Source organism: Sceloporus occidentalis, unplaced genomic scaffold (assembly GCF_023333645.1).
Source record: "Sceloporus occidentalis isolate IW3139 unplaced genomic scaffold, rSceOcc1.0.p SCAF_2, whole genome shotgun sequence".
In the NCBI taxonomy this organism is placed as follows: Eukaryota; Metazoa; Chordata; class Lepidosauria; order Squamata; family Phrynosomatidae; genus Sceloporus; species Sceloporus occidentalis.
The window spans coordinates 200,879,363-200,893,917 of NW_028316982.1; the positions used below are offsets into that span (position 1 = coordinate 200,879,363).

At 38.5% G+C, this 14,555-nt stretch overlaps 1 protein-coding gene across 6 annotated transcripts in view; it reads left to right on the top strand.

The window, feature by feature from the left end:
- Positions 1-283: 283 nt before the first annotated feature.
- Positions 284-14,555, top strand: part of BRWD1 (bromodomain and WD repeat domain containing 1) — a 75,652-nt gene continuing 61,380 nt past the window's right edge. For all 6 annotated transcript variants that reach the window (XM_089511993.1, XM_089511997.1, XM_089511994.1 and 3 more), the window contains exons 1-8: positions 284-408; positions 665-723; positions 1,769-1,798; positions 3,800-3,859; positions 8,232-8,382; positions 12,451-12,549; positions 13,457-13,617; positions 14,104-14,325. In XM_089511993.1, the coding sequence (XP_089368119.1) occupies positions 348-408; positions 665-723; positions 1,769-1,798; positions 3,800-3,859; positions 8,232-8,382; positions 12,451-12,549; positions 13,457-13,617; positions 14,104-14,325 (843 nt within the window). In that variant the 5' untranslated portion in view covers positions 284-347. The remainder of the gene's footprint in view (positions 409-664; positions 724-1,768; positions 1,799-3,799; positions 3,860-8,231; positions 8,383-12,450; positions 12,550-13,456; positions 13,618-14,103; positions 14,326-14,555) is intronic.

Sequence of the window (14,555 nt, forward strand, 5' to 3'; positions counted from 1 at the left end):
CCGTGTGAGGGCTCTCGGCGCTTATGGCAGAAGCAGCGACAGACGTTGGGCCTCGAAGTGAAGGGCGGCGGCGGCGAGGAGGGCGCGTGCGCGTTGAGTGACTGTCCGCGCGCGCACACAAAAACAGGGAGAGAGAGAGAGAGAGAGGGGGGCGCGCGCTCCCCTCCCTTCCTCATATATATATATATATATATATCTACGTAAGAGGTTCGGGGGAGGGGAAGGCGAGCGCTGAGAGGGGGAGGAGGAGGAGGAGGCCGAGCCCGGCCTGGGCCGAAGCACTGCTGCCGCCGCCGCCGCCGCCGATCCCTCCTCGCCTAGTTGTTTTGGCCACAGCGGCCGCGGAGATGGCAGCGCTCTCCCCAGCAGCGGCCTCCCGTGCTTCTGCTCCGCCGCTCCTTGAGTCAGGTAACAATCTCTGCGGGGAACGGGAGCCGAGCCAGGCTGAGGAGCTCGGCGCCTGGCACTCCCTCCGCTCCCCGACGCCGCCGCCGCCATCTTCTCATCCCAAGCGCTGGGGGAGAGGAACTGCACTCCCACGCCGCCCGAAGGAGACCCCCTCCGCCCGGTCTCCCCTCCCACTCTCCGTCCCCAGTGTCTCTACAAGGCCAGCTGCCCAGCATTCACGCTCCCCCTTCTCTCTCTCTCTCTCTCTCTCTCCTAGAACTATACTTCCTCATTGCTCGGTTCCTGAGCGCCGGGCCTTGCAAGAGAGCAGCCCAGGTGAGTCCTTCCTTTAAGTATCACGTATTTTACATTACATACACACATATATAGCACATATTAATATATAAAGACGCATAAAACATACACATGTATAACATATAGATATATATATATAATATTATACATGTATATGTTTTATGTGCATTTATATATTAATATGTGCTATACATATGTATGTATGTAATGTATATACATACACATATGAGTATAAATATTAATATGTAATATATATCTTATGCATATATATCTGTGTATATATGTTATATATATATATATATATATATGCACACTTGGATAATATATACATACACACACTATGTATATTACATAATATATATTGTATACATAATATATGTACATATATGTATATATTAATTGTAATATATATTATACATATATATGTTTATATGTATATTGCATATATAATATGTATATTTTATATATATATATATAATAGACATACATATATGTATATATTGAATGTAATATCTATATTATATGTTATGTATATATGTATGTTATATATATGTATATTATATATATATAATATGTATGTGTATATATATATACACAGTATATATACATTTATAATATGTGTGTGTGTGTGTGTATATTTGTATACTCGTGTGCTCCTAAAGCCACTTAAGAGATCGATACAATCTTGCAGCCATATGTTCATACTGTACAAAGCATTCAGCAAGACAAACATCTAGCCTTTAAACCTAAAGGGACTTCCTGGCAAAGCCCACCTCTTACTTGAGAAGCTGAATTGGGATTTCTTTACATTATTTCTAATTTACTATTTTTAACTCTTTCTAGTATTTCTTAACTCCCCATTGACCTTGTAAGAAAATGACCAGCGGTTCTCAATCTTTTTTACATTTGTCCCAATATTCCCCTTTTGAATCACTACCTCGCATCCCCCAATATTTCCTACAGTGAAGGGCATCCTAGCACCTCCTCATTTCGGGCAGCATCTGCGTTTTTGTTTTATTTTAAAAGAAACAAAATAAAAACCTCCCACTTCCCGCTGTCTCTGCAGGTCTTGGTGCAAGAACTGGAAGAACATCAGGTTTGTTGGACTCTTTCTTTTATTTTTGTAAAAAAAAAAGAATTGATTCCCTCTTATGCCGCTCAGTTTTGTTGTTGTTGATGATGAGGTGTGCCTTCAAGTCGTTTCCCATTTAGAGCAACTCATAAGGTGAACTTACCATGGGTTCTTTTTGGCAAGATTTGGTCACAGGATGTTTGTTGAGGCCTTCCCCTGAGGCTGAGAGAGTGCGATTTGATCGCCCAGTGACTTTCAGAGCCAAGTGGGGATTTGAACCCTGGTCATAGAATAATAGAGTTGGAAGAGACCACAAGGGCCATCCAGTCCAACCCCCTGCCATGCAGGAACTCTCAGTCAAACCATCCCGACAGATGGCCATCCAGCCTCTGTTTAAAGACCTCCAAGGAAGGAGACTCCACTACACTACGAGGGAGTGTGTTCCACTGTCGAACAGCCCTTACTGTCAGGACGTTCCTCCTAATGTTGAGGTGGAATCTCTTTTCCTGGAGCTTGCATCCATTGCTCCGCGTCCTAGTCTCTGGAGCAGCAGAAAACAAGCTTGCTCCCTCCTCAATATGACATCCCTTCAAATATTTAAACAGGGCTATCATATCACCTCTTAACCTTCTCTTCTCCAGGCTAAACATCCCCAGCTCCCTAAGTCGTTCCTCATAGGGCATGGTTTCCAGACCCTTCACCATTTTTGTCGCCCTCCTTTGGACACACTCCAGTTTTTCAACATCCTTTTTAAATTGTGGTGCCCAGAACTGGACACAATATTCCAGGTGGGGGCTGATCAAAGCAGAATGAATACAGTGGCACTATTACTTCCCTTGATCTAGAAGCTATACTTGTATTGATTCAGCCTAAATTTGCATTGGCCTTTTTAGCTGCCGCATCACACTGTTCACTCATGTTCAACTTGTGGTCTACTTGGACTCCTAGATCCCTTTCACACGTAGTTTCATTCAGCCAGGTGTCACCCATCCTATATCTGTGCATTTTATTTTTCTGCCCTAAGTGCAGTACCTTACATTTCTCCATGTTGAAGTTCATATTGTTAACTTTGGCCCAGCTTTCTAGTCTATTCAGGTCATTTTGAATTTTTATCCTGTCCTCTGTGGTGTTAGCTGCTCCTCCTAATTTGGTGTCATCTGTAAATTTGATAAATATGCTCCCAATTCTGTCATCCAGGTCATTGATAAAGATGTTGAATAGCACTGGGCCCAGGACAGAGCCCTGTGGGACCCCACTGGTCACTTCTCTCCAGGATGAAAAGGAGCCATTGTTGAGCACCCTTTGCGTTCGGCCAGTTAACCAATTACAAATCCATGTAACAGTTACCTTGTCTAGCCCACATTTTACAAGCTTATTTGCAAGAATGTCATGGAGAACCCTGTCAAAAGCCTTACTGAAATTAAGATATACTATATCCACAGCATTCCCTTCATCTAACAAGCTGGTAGTTTTATCAAAAAGAGATTAGATTTCTCTAGCATGACTTCTTTCTCTGAAACCCATGTTGACTTTTTTGTGATTATGGCATTGCCTTCATCTAACAAACTGGTAGTTTTATGCAAAAAAGAGATTAGATTTGTCTGGCCTCAAGTCTCTTAGGTCCAAAATGCACTGCAGAAATAAGCCAGTTTGAAACCACTTTAGCTGCCCTGGCTCAGTGGTAGGGAATTCTGGGAATTGTAGTTTTGTGAGACTGTTAGCCTTCCCTCACTGAAAGGTCTGGTGCCACAATAAATTATAATTCCCAGGCTTCCCTACCACTAAGCCAGGGCAGTTAAAGTGGTCTCAAACTGGATTATTTCTACAGAGTGTTTTGGACTTTGGTCCAGCATCCAAATCATTATGACACACTGGCTCTCTCATTTTTACCTCACCCTTTAAATTTTAATTCAGTTCAAGAAAATTCTACACCACACGTTTTTTAATACATAGTTGTTTTCTCTTGTGCCTTTATTTTCCCTTCTCTTTACTTTTCTTATTTTCTCTTGTTTATCTTATTTGTAGTTATTTCCTAAAAGGTTGGATTGGGAAGGAAATGAGCATTGCAGAAGTTATGAAGACTTGGTGAGACTTTTAAAAGCTGTGCTTGCTTAAAGTGTGTGTGTGTGTGTGTGTGTGTGTGTGTGTGTGTATATATATATGGTTTGCTTAGAAAGCCATAAACGTTTGTAAAGAGAATCTCATTATCTTTCCCTTCAGCTCCTCTTTGTTCATAAGTGTGTTTTTTGGTGGAAGGTATTTGTTATTGTGCTGATTAACAAAAGCCCTAAATGGGATTCAACAAACAGAGGATGTTGTCATCTCACAGTAGAAGAAGAGGGGGAGTGTCCTTGTCTTTTCAATGTTATGTCTTGGGATGAGGTAGCCTGAAAAGGAGGCTTTACTTATTGTTTTCTATAGAAAATTTTCTAAACAATTATACTTTGGCAGTACTTTCTTGCAGGGTACATCAAAACGTGTTCTGGAGATTGTGGCAAGAGACTTGGGTTGTTTTAGGAACTGTAATGTTGAACAACTTAGGATAGTTTTTAGATAGCTAGCATATGCTAAGGGTTGCTAAACTAGGAGTGCTTGGTGTGTGGCACCATGGAAGTAGATTCTCACCTCTGCTTTATTCTTCAGTGAATTTTGGCCTCTTTACTGTATGAATATTAACAGTTGTTAGAGAATTAGTATCTTTCTGGAGTATTGTGGTTATTTAAATGCAATTGATTTTGATGGATTTTCATTTATAGTTAGTTTTATACATATCGTCTCAGAAATTTGTCCTTCTAATGGGGATTGTGTGTGTTCTTCTGAGAGAAAGAGAGAGAAAAGTTGACTTACAGAGACCCCATGAATTTTATAGGGTTTTCTTTGGTAAGGAATACTCAGAGGTGGTTTTGCCAGTTCCTTGCTGTGAAGTATAGCCTACAGACAGCTGTAGCACAGTATTTGTTGGCTGTCTCCCATCCAAGTATTAACCAGGGCTGACCCTGCTTATCTTCTAGGGTATTTTACTGTATTTAGGCCAAATAATCGGAAAGGGCTTGCAACCTTTGTATATTTAGGGTTAGAGTAGGCATTGTATGCTTTAAAATGCATTATTTTTTTAAAAAAAAAGTGTGAGAAACTTCATGCCTTCCTTTGATTATAAATAATATTACTTGATTTTAAAGTGTACAGATTACTATTTTTGAATTCTGGGGGGTTTCAAGATAAATGTGAATAGGATTGAGTTGCCTGTGTACAGTCTTATGCAAATATACTTAAAAGTTAAGTTTTGCTGAATCTGGTAGGATATATTTTCATATAAAGATTCATAAAACTGGATTATAAGTAACAGTAATAATTCAAACCACTTGTTAAAAGGTCAGTTGCTAAACTTTGTAGCTGCATCTCCATCCAACAGCATGATAATATCCTTAAAATCTTGATATTGCATTCATTATTACTTTACACTGGTGCAGTGGATATTTTCCTGCTGGAGCTGCAAGGTCTGAGGACTAAGCTGGTCATTCATGAATGAAGCGTTGAAAATACTATTAAAAAAAGACTGGTTTGCATGCTACCCACATTCAAATTAATTCTGTTTTTAAGGATATTGATTATCTGTATTGTCAAATGTGATCAGCTTACTTTGGCCTTGTTCATGTTGAATATAAAAGCAGTTTAAGATGCACTTTATATAAACATTTGTAGTACAGATTTTAGACCCTTGACAGAAATGGGAAACACATCTGTTTTTTAAATACAATACAACAAAAATGACATTGCTCCTGCATAATGATGGTAGTTACAAGGATACTACTTACATTGCTTCAGTATAATGAGGGCATTTACAAAGATGTTATGTGAATACCTATAAAGGTTTAAATAAATGTAATATCCAAGTGTGTGCTTATGAGCAGAATAAAGACTCAGTATTTAGATTCTTTTACAATTTGTCATAACTAGTTTGAAATAATATTCCATTGCTGTTGGTCAGTTGTAATATACTTTTAAGGTAATGTAATATTAGTGTGACTCTGTAGACACTGCTGTTGAGTATCTTAATTACTGCAAGATACAGCACATGAAAAATAAAGGGCTGGAAAAAATGGATCTAACAGAGGTAGTTATAGAAGGTTTTGTGTTAAGTGTTGCTTATTACAGGGTTAAAATGGGGTACAAGAGAATTAAGAAGTGGTCTACAGTAAACACACTAGTGTACATGGTTATTAGATGGAAGGTGACAAATGATTTAGTTGTAGTAGGTTCATAAAACTGATCTCTGTCCAGAACGTTGTTGGAAATATTTGTCAATTTCAGTATGGGTCCAGAAAAGCTGAAATTCAGTTTTGATTACTCACCCCCAAATTTGTAGTTTTTCAAATTTAATCCTGGAAATTGTTTGACAAAAACATATCAGCTTCTTTAGACACAATATTATTTGTGGCCGTTCACTAGCAAGTAAGATTCTGAAGTTCAGCATTAGACATGATCATTGAGCAGAAATATCTAACTGCATGCCCTGTTGTATTCCATGAGGCTTACTTACTTGTAAGTATGATTGGGATTTCAGCCTCGCAGGAGAAACATAAGCACCTGATCACTGTAGTAAGGAAGAGTGCTTTAACGCTACAGAGTTGAACTGTTCAATAATATTGGTGATTAAAACACAGAGTTTTTCATTTCATCATGTCAAAGTGAATGGGATATGTAGCTTACAGCTTAATAGTGAGAGTTCTGATTGGAACATAATACAAAGCATAAGTTGTTCTGCTTGTGTTTTTAAAATTAAACTTTTCTCAAGTTTAAAGTATATTTAAAGAATCTTAAGTTTAAATATATTTCCAAAACAAAATAACAATAAAGTCAGGAACGACATGAAGTTAGTATTAAAACACTGCCAAATAAAAGAACTAGAGGTGACTTACAAGACTGGTATCTGAGTTTGTTGCCTTTCCTTCCACCCTTTATGTCTTAGGCTGCATCTGTACTGCAGAAATAATTCAGTTTAGCACCACTTTAACTGCCTTGGTTCTCTGCTATGGAATTCTGGGAACTGTAGTTTTGAGACATATTTAGCTGCCTCTGTCAAGAATCCTGTTGCCACAGCAAACTGCTATTCCCAGAATTCCCTAGCATTGAGCCATGGCAATTAAAGTTGTGTCAAAACAGGTGATTAGCCAGAAGGACATCCCCATATACACTGGGAGATCATTCTGTAAATAGAGCACACTAGGAAGGCTGTTCTGCTGCTGGTAAACGATGAACTCCCTTAAGCCTCAGCAGTGATGAACAAAGAACAAAGTTGTAGTCCATTGTAGCTGGTGGGTATCCAGTTACCTACCTCTGATCATGAGTGTACAGGCACTTTGGGGATGAAGCAAGTGCCCTTTGAATGACTGCCATGTGATAGTCTGATCTGTGCAGCCATGATGATACAAAACTGTGGCTGTAGGTGCTGTGTGATGTCGAAGGCTTTCATGGCCGGCATCCATAGTTTTTTGTGGGGTTTTTGGGCTATGTGGCCGTGTTCTAGAAGAGTTTCTTCCTGACGTTTCGCTGGCATCTGTGGCTGGCATCTTCAGAGAATGCTTGCTTGGGAAGGAGTTGGGTATATATTATGTGACCTGGAAAGGCAGGAGTGATTTGCATGTGGATTGTTCTGTTCCTAATGGCAGGCCTCAGGGTGGGGGGGTCTGCAAAAGAGGATTAGTGTCTGCTTTATTAGTGCTAATTGTCTGCTGGGAGATTTCTCATTTGCATTTGTTGAGTCTTTATCTTGCTGTTTTTCAGGACTGGTAGCCAAACCTCGTTTACTTTAAGGGTTTCCTCTTTCCTGTTGAAATTGTCCAGGTGTTTGTGGATTTCAATGGCTTCCCTGTGCATCCTGACATGGTAGTGGTTGGCATGGTCCAGAATTTCAGTGTTTTCAGTATTTTATGCCCAGGTGCTGTATTTGTTATGGTTTCTGTCCCTGTTGTTGTTTGTTGTTAACAACATAGTTAATTTTGGTATATTCTGAATATTTCAAGAAGCATAATTGAATAACGGGTTGCATTACTACTTTCTCTACCTTTTCAGGGATTTTAGTAAATAATTTAAATAACAATTAGATAATTCTGTGGAATTTTGGCAGTTGTTGTTTTTTGAGACATTTAGCCTTTTCTGTCAGAGATCTCTGGTGCCACAACAAACTACAAATCCCAGGATTCCATAGCATTGAATCATGGCAGTTAAAGTGGTGTCAAACTGGATTATTTCTGCAGTGTTGATGCAATGCAGCCTTAGAGGGATTTTGTTCTTTTGGAGCTATTTTGGTGAAAACTAACTTGAGTGGTGATTTGCAGATAATATATAAGTTAGAGCAATTAATAGGCTACTGTTTTTAATAATATAATTTATGTAAACACTATTACTTATTAAATTGGTTGTACTAATTTAAATTTCAATCATATTTGTGTGCTAGGTCATATGTAACAAACATGTGGCTCCTGATCACTTGTTGCAAATTTGTAAACGGATTGGTCCTATACTGGATAAGGAGATTCCACCCAGCATTCCAAGAGTGAATTCATTGTTGGGTGCGGGGAAGCAGTCCTTGCTACGGACAGCAAAAGGTATTTTATGACTTTTTTCTAAATATTGTGTCCTAAAGTCTGGTTAAGGGTGTATGAGATTTTTCAGCTTCACAAATGATGATTCAGAAACCTCTTACCTTTATAATGTGTGCTCTCACTACACATCCAACATTGAACCCATTGTTTTTTTCTGGAGATATGCTGGATTCCAGTAGTAGTTCAGGATATTTGTTATGCAGACTTTATATTTCATGAGTAATGAATTGCTTACAAGTAAGAAATCCCACATACACAAGTTCTGCATCTTGTTATAAATGTAACAGTACTTGTAAAAATAGAAAAGAAAGCTCAGGTAGAGATTTATATATGGTAGTTTGAGAAACCAGTGGCTTGAGGTATTGCTTTTATGGATTATTATCGAAGAGCTAGGGCTAATTAACCTTTAACCATGGTGGGAATAAACCTGATATTAGTGTAATTTCTTCCATACCAAAATTCCTGCAGCCCTATTCATAGGTCAGTTAGGTCTCCACCAGCAGTAACCATGGCTAATCTGAACCTCCGTGTTTCTTTATCTATCATTTGAAACCATTAACACCAGGAAGTATTGGTGAAAGATCATAGGTAATCCCGAAGACCGTTTTTAATCTCCCAACTGGTATCCTGATATTTGCTGGAAGTCAAACTCAGCAAAATCCTCAAGGTCTAGCAAATTCCTCACTTGCCTGGAAGATAATTTTATTGTCCAAAAGGTGGAAGAGGCAACAAGGGGGTCAGCTATTTTAGATCTGATCCTAACCAACAAGGATGACTTGGTTAATGGGGTGCAAGTGGTGGGATCACTAGGTGGAAGTGACCATGTTCTCCTGGAGTTTGTAATACAGTAGAAAGGAGAAGTCAGGCATAGTCAGAAACACATTCTAGACTTTAGGAGAGCGAATTTTAGTAAACTTAGAGAAGTATTGAGGGCGAGCCCGTGGTCAGAAATACTAAAAGATAAAGGAGTTCAGGACAGATGGGAGTTTCTCAAAAGGGAGATACTGAAGGTACAATTTCAAACAGTTCCAGTGAGAAAGAAAAAAGGGAGGTTCTCAAGAAACCAGGATGGATGACTAAGGAACTTTCAACTGAGCTATGTTTTAAACGGAGCATGTATAAGAAATGGAAAAAGGGGGAAATCACGAAAAAGGAATTCAAAGAAATAGCAGGCATGTGTAGGGGTAAAGTCAGAAAAGCTAAAGCACAGAATGAACTCAGACTTGCTAGAGAGGTTAAGAACAAGAAAATAGGCTTTTTTGGATATGTCCACAGCAAAAGTAAGAAGAAGGAAATGGCAGGGCCACTGCGTTGAGAAGATGGCAAAATACTAACAGGGGACAGAGAAAAGGCAGAATTACTCAACACCTTCTTTGCCTCAGTCTTCTCAGAAAAGGAAAAGGGTGCTCAACCTGAGGATAATGGAGCAGAATAAGGGAATTTCAGCACAGAATAAGTAAAGAGATAGTAGAGGAATACCTTGTTAAATGAATTTAAGTCTCCAGAACCAGATGAACTCCATCCAAGGGTATTAAAAGAACTGGCAAATGTAATATCGTATCCATTGGCAATAATATTTGAAAACTCCTGGAAAACAGGAGAAATCTCAGCAGACTGGAGGAGGGCAAATGTTGTCCCCATCTTCAGAAAGGGGAAAAAAGACAAACCCAACAATTATCGTCCAGTTAGTCTGACATCTATACCAGGAAAAATTCTAGAGCAAATAATTAAACAAAGAGTCTGTGAACATCTAGATGGCAATTCCATAATCACAAAAACTCAACATGGGTTTCAGAGAAACAAGTCATGCCAGACAAATCTAATCTCTTTGTTTGATAAAATTACCAGCTTGGTAGATGAAGGGAATGCTGTGGATATAGTATATCTTGATTTCAGTAAGGCCTTTGACAAGGTTTCCCATGACATTCTTGCAAACAAGCTTGTAAAATGTGGACTAGACAAGGTAACTGTTACATGGATTTGTAATTGGTTAACTGGCCGAACGCAAAGGGTGGTCAACAATGGCTCCTTTTCATCCTGGAGAAAAGTGACCAGTGGGGTCCCACAGGGCTCTGTCCTGGGCCCAGTGCTATTCAACATCTTTATCAATGACCTGGATGACAGAATTGGGAGCATATTTATCAAATTTACAGATGACACCAAATTAGGAGGAATAGCTAATACCCCAGAGGACAGGATCAAAATTCAAACGACCTGAATAGACTAGAAAGCTGGGCCAAAGCTAACAAAATGAAATTCAACACGGAGAAATGTAAGGTTCTGCACTTAGGGCAGAAAAATAAAATGCACAGATATAGGATGGGGGACACCTGGCTGAGTGAAACTATGTGTGAAAGGGATCTAGGAGTCCAAGTAGACCACAAGTTGAACATGAGTTAACAGTGTGATGCTGCAGCTAACAAGGCCAATGCAATGTTAGGCTGCATCAATAAAAGTATAGTGTCTAGATCAAGATAAGTAATGGTGCCACTTTATTCTGCTTTAGTCAGGCCCCACCTGGAATATTGTGTCCAGTTCTGGGCGCCACAATTCAGAAAGGACATTGAGAAACTGGAGCGTGTCCAAAGGAGGGTGACTAAAATGGTGAAAGGTCTGGAAACCATGTCCTATGAGGAACGACTTAGGGAGCTGGGGATGTTTAACCTGGAGAAAAGAAGGTTAAGAGGTGATATGATAGCCGTGTTTAAATACTTGAAGGGATGTCATATTGAGGAGGGAGCAAGCTTATTTTATCCCGCTCCAGAGAACAGAACCTGGAACAATGGATGCAAGCTACAGGAAAAGAGATTCCACCTCAACATTAGGAGGAACTTCCTGACAGTAAGGGCTGTTCGACAGTGGAATGCACTCCCTCGGAGGACGATAGAGTCTCCTTCCTCGGAGGTCTTTAAACAGAGGCTGGATGGCCATCTGTCAGGGCTGCTTTGATTTGGATTTCCTGCATGGCAGGGGGTTGGACTGGATGGCCCTAGTGGTCTCTTCCAACTCCACGATTCTATGATCATACATGTTTCAACAGTATTAACAGTCACCACTTCCCCACATATTAAGCTGTTAAATGAAGACTCTGTCATGTACCTGTGTTAAAATCCAAGATGTAACCACTTATTTGCAGTAATGGAAGTAAGATTTGAATCAGGATGTACTTATTTAATTCTACAATTTATAATTATCAAGGAAAAAGGTAAAGTTAATGCAAATGTTTAATTTTTTGCTTTAGGAATTTAGTAATTGTGAACATAGCCACAAAATATGTTAGTTCACAACTAGGAAGAGTATTTATGCTCTTCTTTTTCCTGCTTAGTGTCACTTCTGTTTCTCCTGTTATTTATCTTACCACTGTTCTTCTTCCACCCAAGAAATACAAGTAGCTAACAATACAGAACTTCTTATTGCATCTTTTGGCATAAGTATTTTTGTTTCTGTAGAGAATAACTACAGATTCAGAACTTCTCAGAAATTAAGAGGCTAGTGATTACTAGACAGAGTTATTTTCCTAAGATGAAGAAGACATTCTTATTTTTGAGAAAGTAAATATTCCTTTAAGAACTGATTGGAGCTCTTCCATAAAAAAATGGAAATTTATTGATCACCCAAGTAGACACATTGACTGATCCTTCTTGTGAAAAGTAGAATGGCATCTTCTTGAATTAGAGTCTGGACTCACTGCTTGTCAAAATGTGCCAATCTCAGTATAAAATCCTTCACAGCAATACAATCTGTGATGTACTGTGCTGTGCCATAATTAATGCCTGACATTAGAAAAGATTTATTTTGTGAACCTAATAAGTGCTAATTTACTGTTGTTTCAATATAGAACCATTTATTGAGTTTTAAAAGATTATAAATGTAGGTATAGCTGTAGCTTAGCTACACTGTTTTTAGAAAGGGTATGGTAACTTCAAATATTTAAAATTCCTTCAAATTTCAAATATGTATATTAGGGGAAGATTCCCCTCCTGCCCCCTTATGCACCCCTGATTTTGGTACATTGAAATGAATAGTCTTACAAGATACTAAGTAACTTTACATACAACTGAAACTTTTCAGATTGCAGAAATACAGTTTGGAAGAGCTCAGTTCTTGCTGCCCTTCATAGAGGAAGACCTCCTGAAATGCCTGCTAACTGTGCTACACTACCAAATCTTGGTAAGTTTATTTTTGACTTCTTCAATATACTTTATCCCTACTGTTTCCTTTATTCATATTATTTGCAACTGAGCAGACAGTATAAAACAGAGAACATGAGCAGACATTTCTAGCATGGGAAATGATAACAGACTCTATTCTATACTAAATATTTATAAGAATGGCAAAATATTAAAATATGTAATAATTGTCCCACATATATTAAGTTTTGTTTAAACCAAGAGGGTTTAAAGTGAAGGGAAACTAATTCTTTCAGCAAACTATATTTTGTGTACTGCTGTGAAAATTACTGTACTTCTCATTCCATAAGCAGAGCCCACTACTAGTAAATGGTTCTGTTAGTTTATGAAATAGATTCTATCTTTAGTTCAATGGATAAGTATAGAGTTTTATACTGCTGAAATACTACATGGGGATCACCTGGTAGGGAAGTTTGTTTTTCACTTGGTTCATTTGAAATTGAACAATCAACTGCATCCTTCCAATGAACAAAAATGGTGGACAGTTAAGAATCGAAGCTGATATAAACAATGTTGAATTTTAAAAGCCTGGTAACAAGAGCCCAGGTAACCACTATCCAATATAATTACCTATCATGCTTAGTGTCATATTTACTACATATGATGGCTGTGAGATCCAGTGTAGTGGTCTGAGTGTTGATCTGTGACTCTGGAAACCAGGGTTGTCCCTGTTTGGTAATGGAAATCTAGTGGGTGATCTTGGGCAAGACACACTCTTAGGCAAAGGCAAGCCCCCTCTGTACAAATTTTGCCATGAAAACCTTGTGTTAGATTCACATTAGGATCACCATAAGTTGGAAATGAGTTGAAGGAACACAATATCCACAATATTTACTATTAAAACAAGAATCCTTACTATTTGCCCTTAACTGATATTCCTTTTTTAGTGGAAGTAAATTATGCAAAACAGTTGACCGGATGCACAAGATCCAGTTCTTCATTGCCGGGAAACATGTATCAGCATATAAAGATGCATAGACGAATTCTTGGTCATCTCTCTGCGGTTTACTGTGTGGTATTTGATAGGACTGGACAAAGAATATTCACTGTGAGTTTACTAATAAAGTTATTTGTTTTGGAGTTATTATCCAGGATAAAGAAAAGTGAACTCTAGAAGCCCAGTTTTATATTCACTGTTAAAACATAAATCATTGGAGGTATTTAGATTTGCATCAGGTGGGATTTGACAGTGAATTGTGTCAGTCTGTACTAGAATGGTTCAGTAATCTGTCAAAATGTGGCAGGTTTTGTCATAGATCTGAAAAGGTTAAGACTTGCTATGCATGGACAGCTCCAGTGTCACTGCATTTTGAAGACACTGAATTAAGCCAAGTTTGACGTGAGAACTTCGGACAGCAATAAAATTGAAAAACAGATTCTGGATTGTCATTGTAAATGATAAATCAGGAACAATACTGTTGCTTGGTAACTTCTCAGCTGATTTTATAATTAATACCAGCATGTAATCCATGTTGATGACTTGAAGCTGGTTGTGTATTTAAAAATAAATTAACACATTATTTTTTTTAATCAGGGATCAGATGATTGCTTAGTAAAGATTTGGTCCACACACAATGGTCGGTTGCTTGCTACACTTAGAGGCCATTCAGCAGAGATCTCAGATATGGCTGTGAACTATGAAAACACAATGATTGCTGCTGGCAGTTGTGATAAAATTATCCGTATCTGGTGTCTTAGAACATGTGCTCCACTTGCTGTTTTACAAGGACACACAGGTTCAATTACATCTTTGCAAGTAAGTTCTAAACTAGTTATTGAATTATCTGCTGGATAAACTGCTAATGCATGTTGTAAAAGGACCATCTTGTACACCTACTTTTATTGTATATGCTTTCTTGGAAACTATGGATTTCCCCCCAATTCTTCTGAACATGAAAAGGATCTCTATCGTCAGTTTATATACTAATATTCCTAAGTATTTGGGCAAATATTCATTTGGAAACTTGATGAGAGAGAATGGTTTTG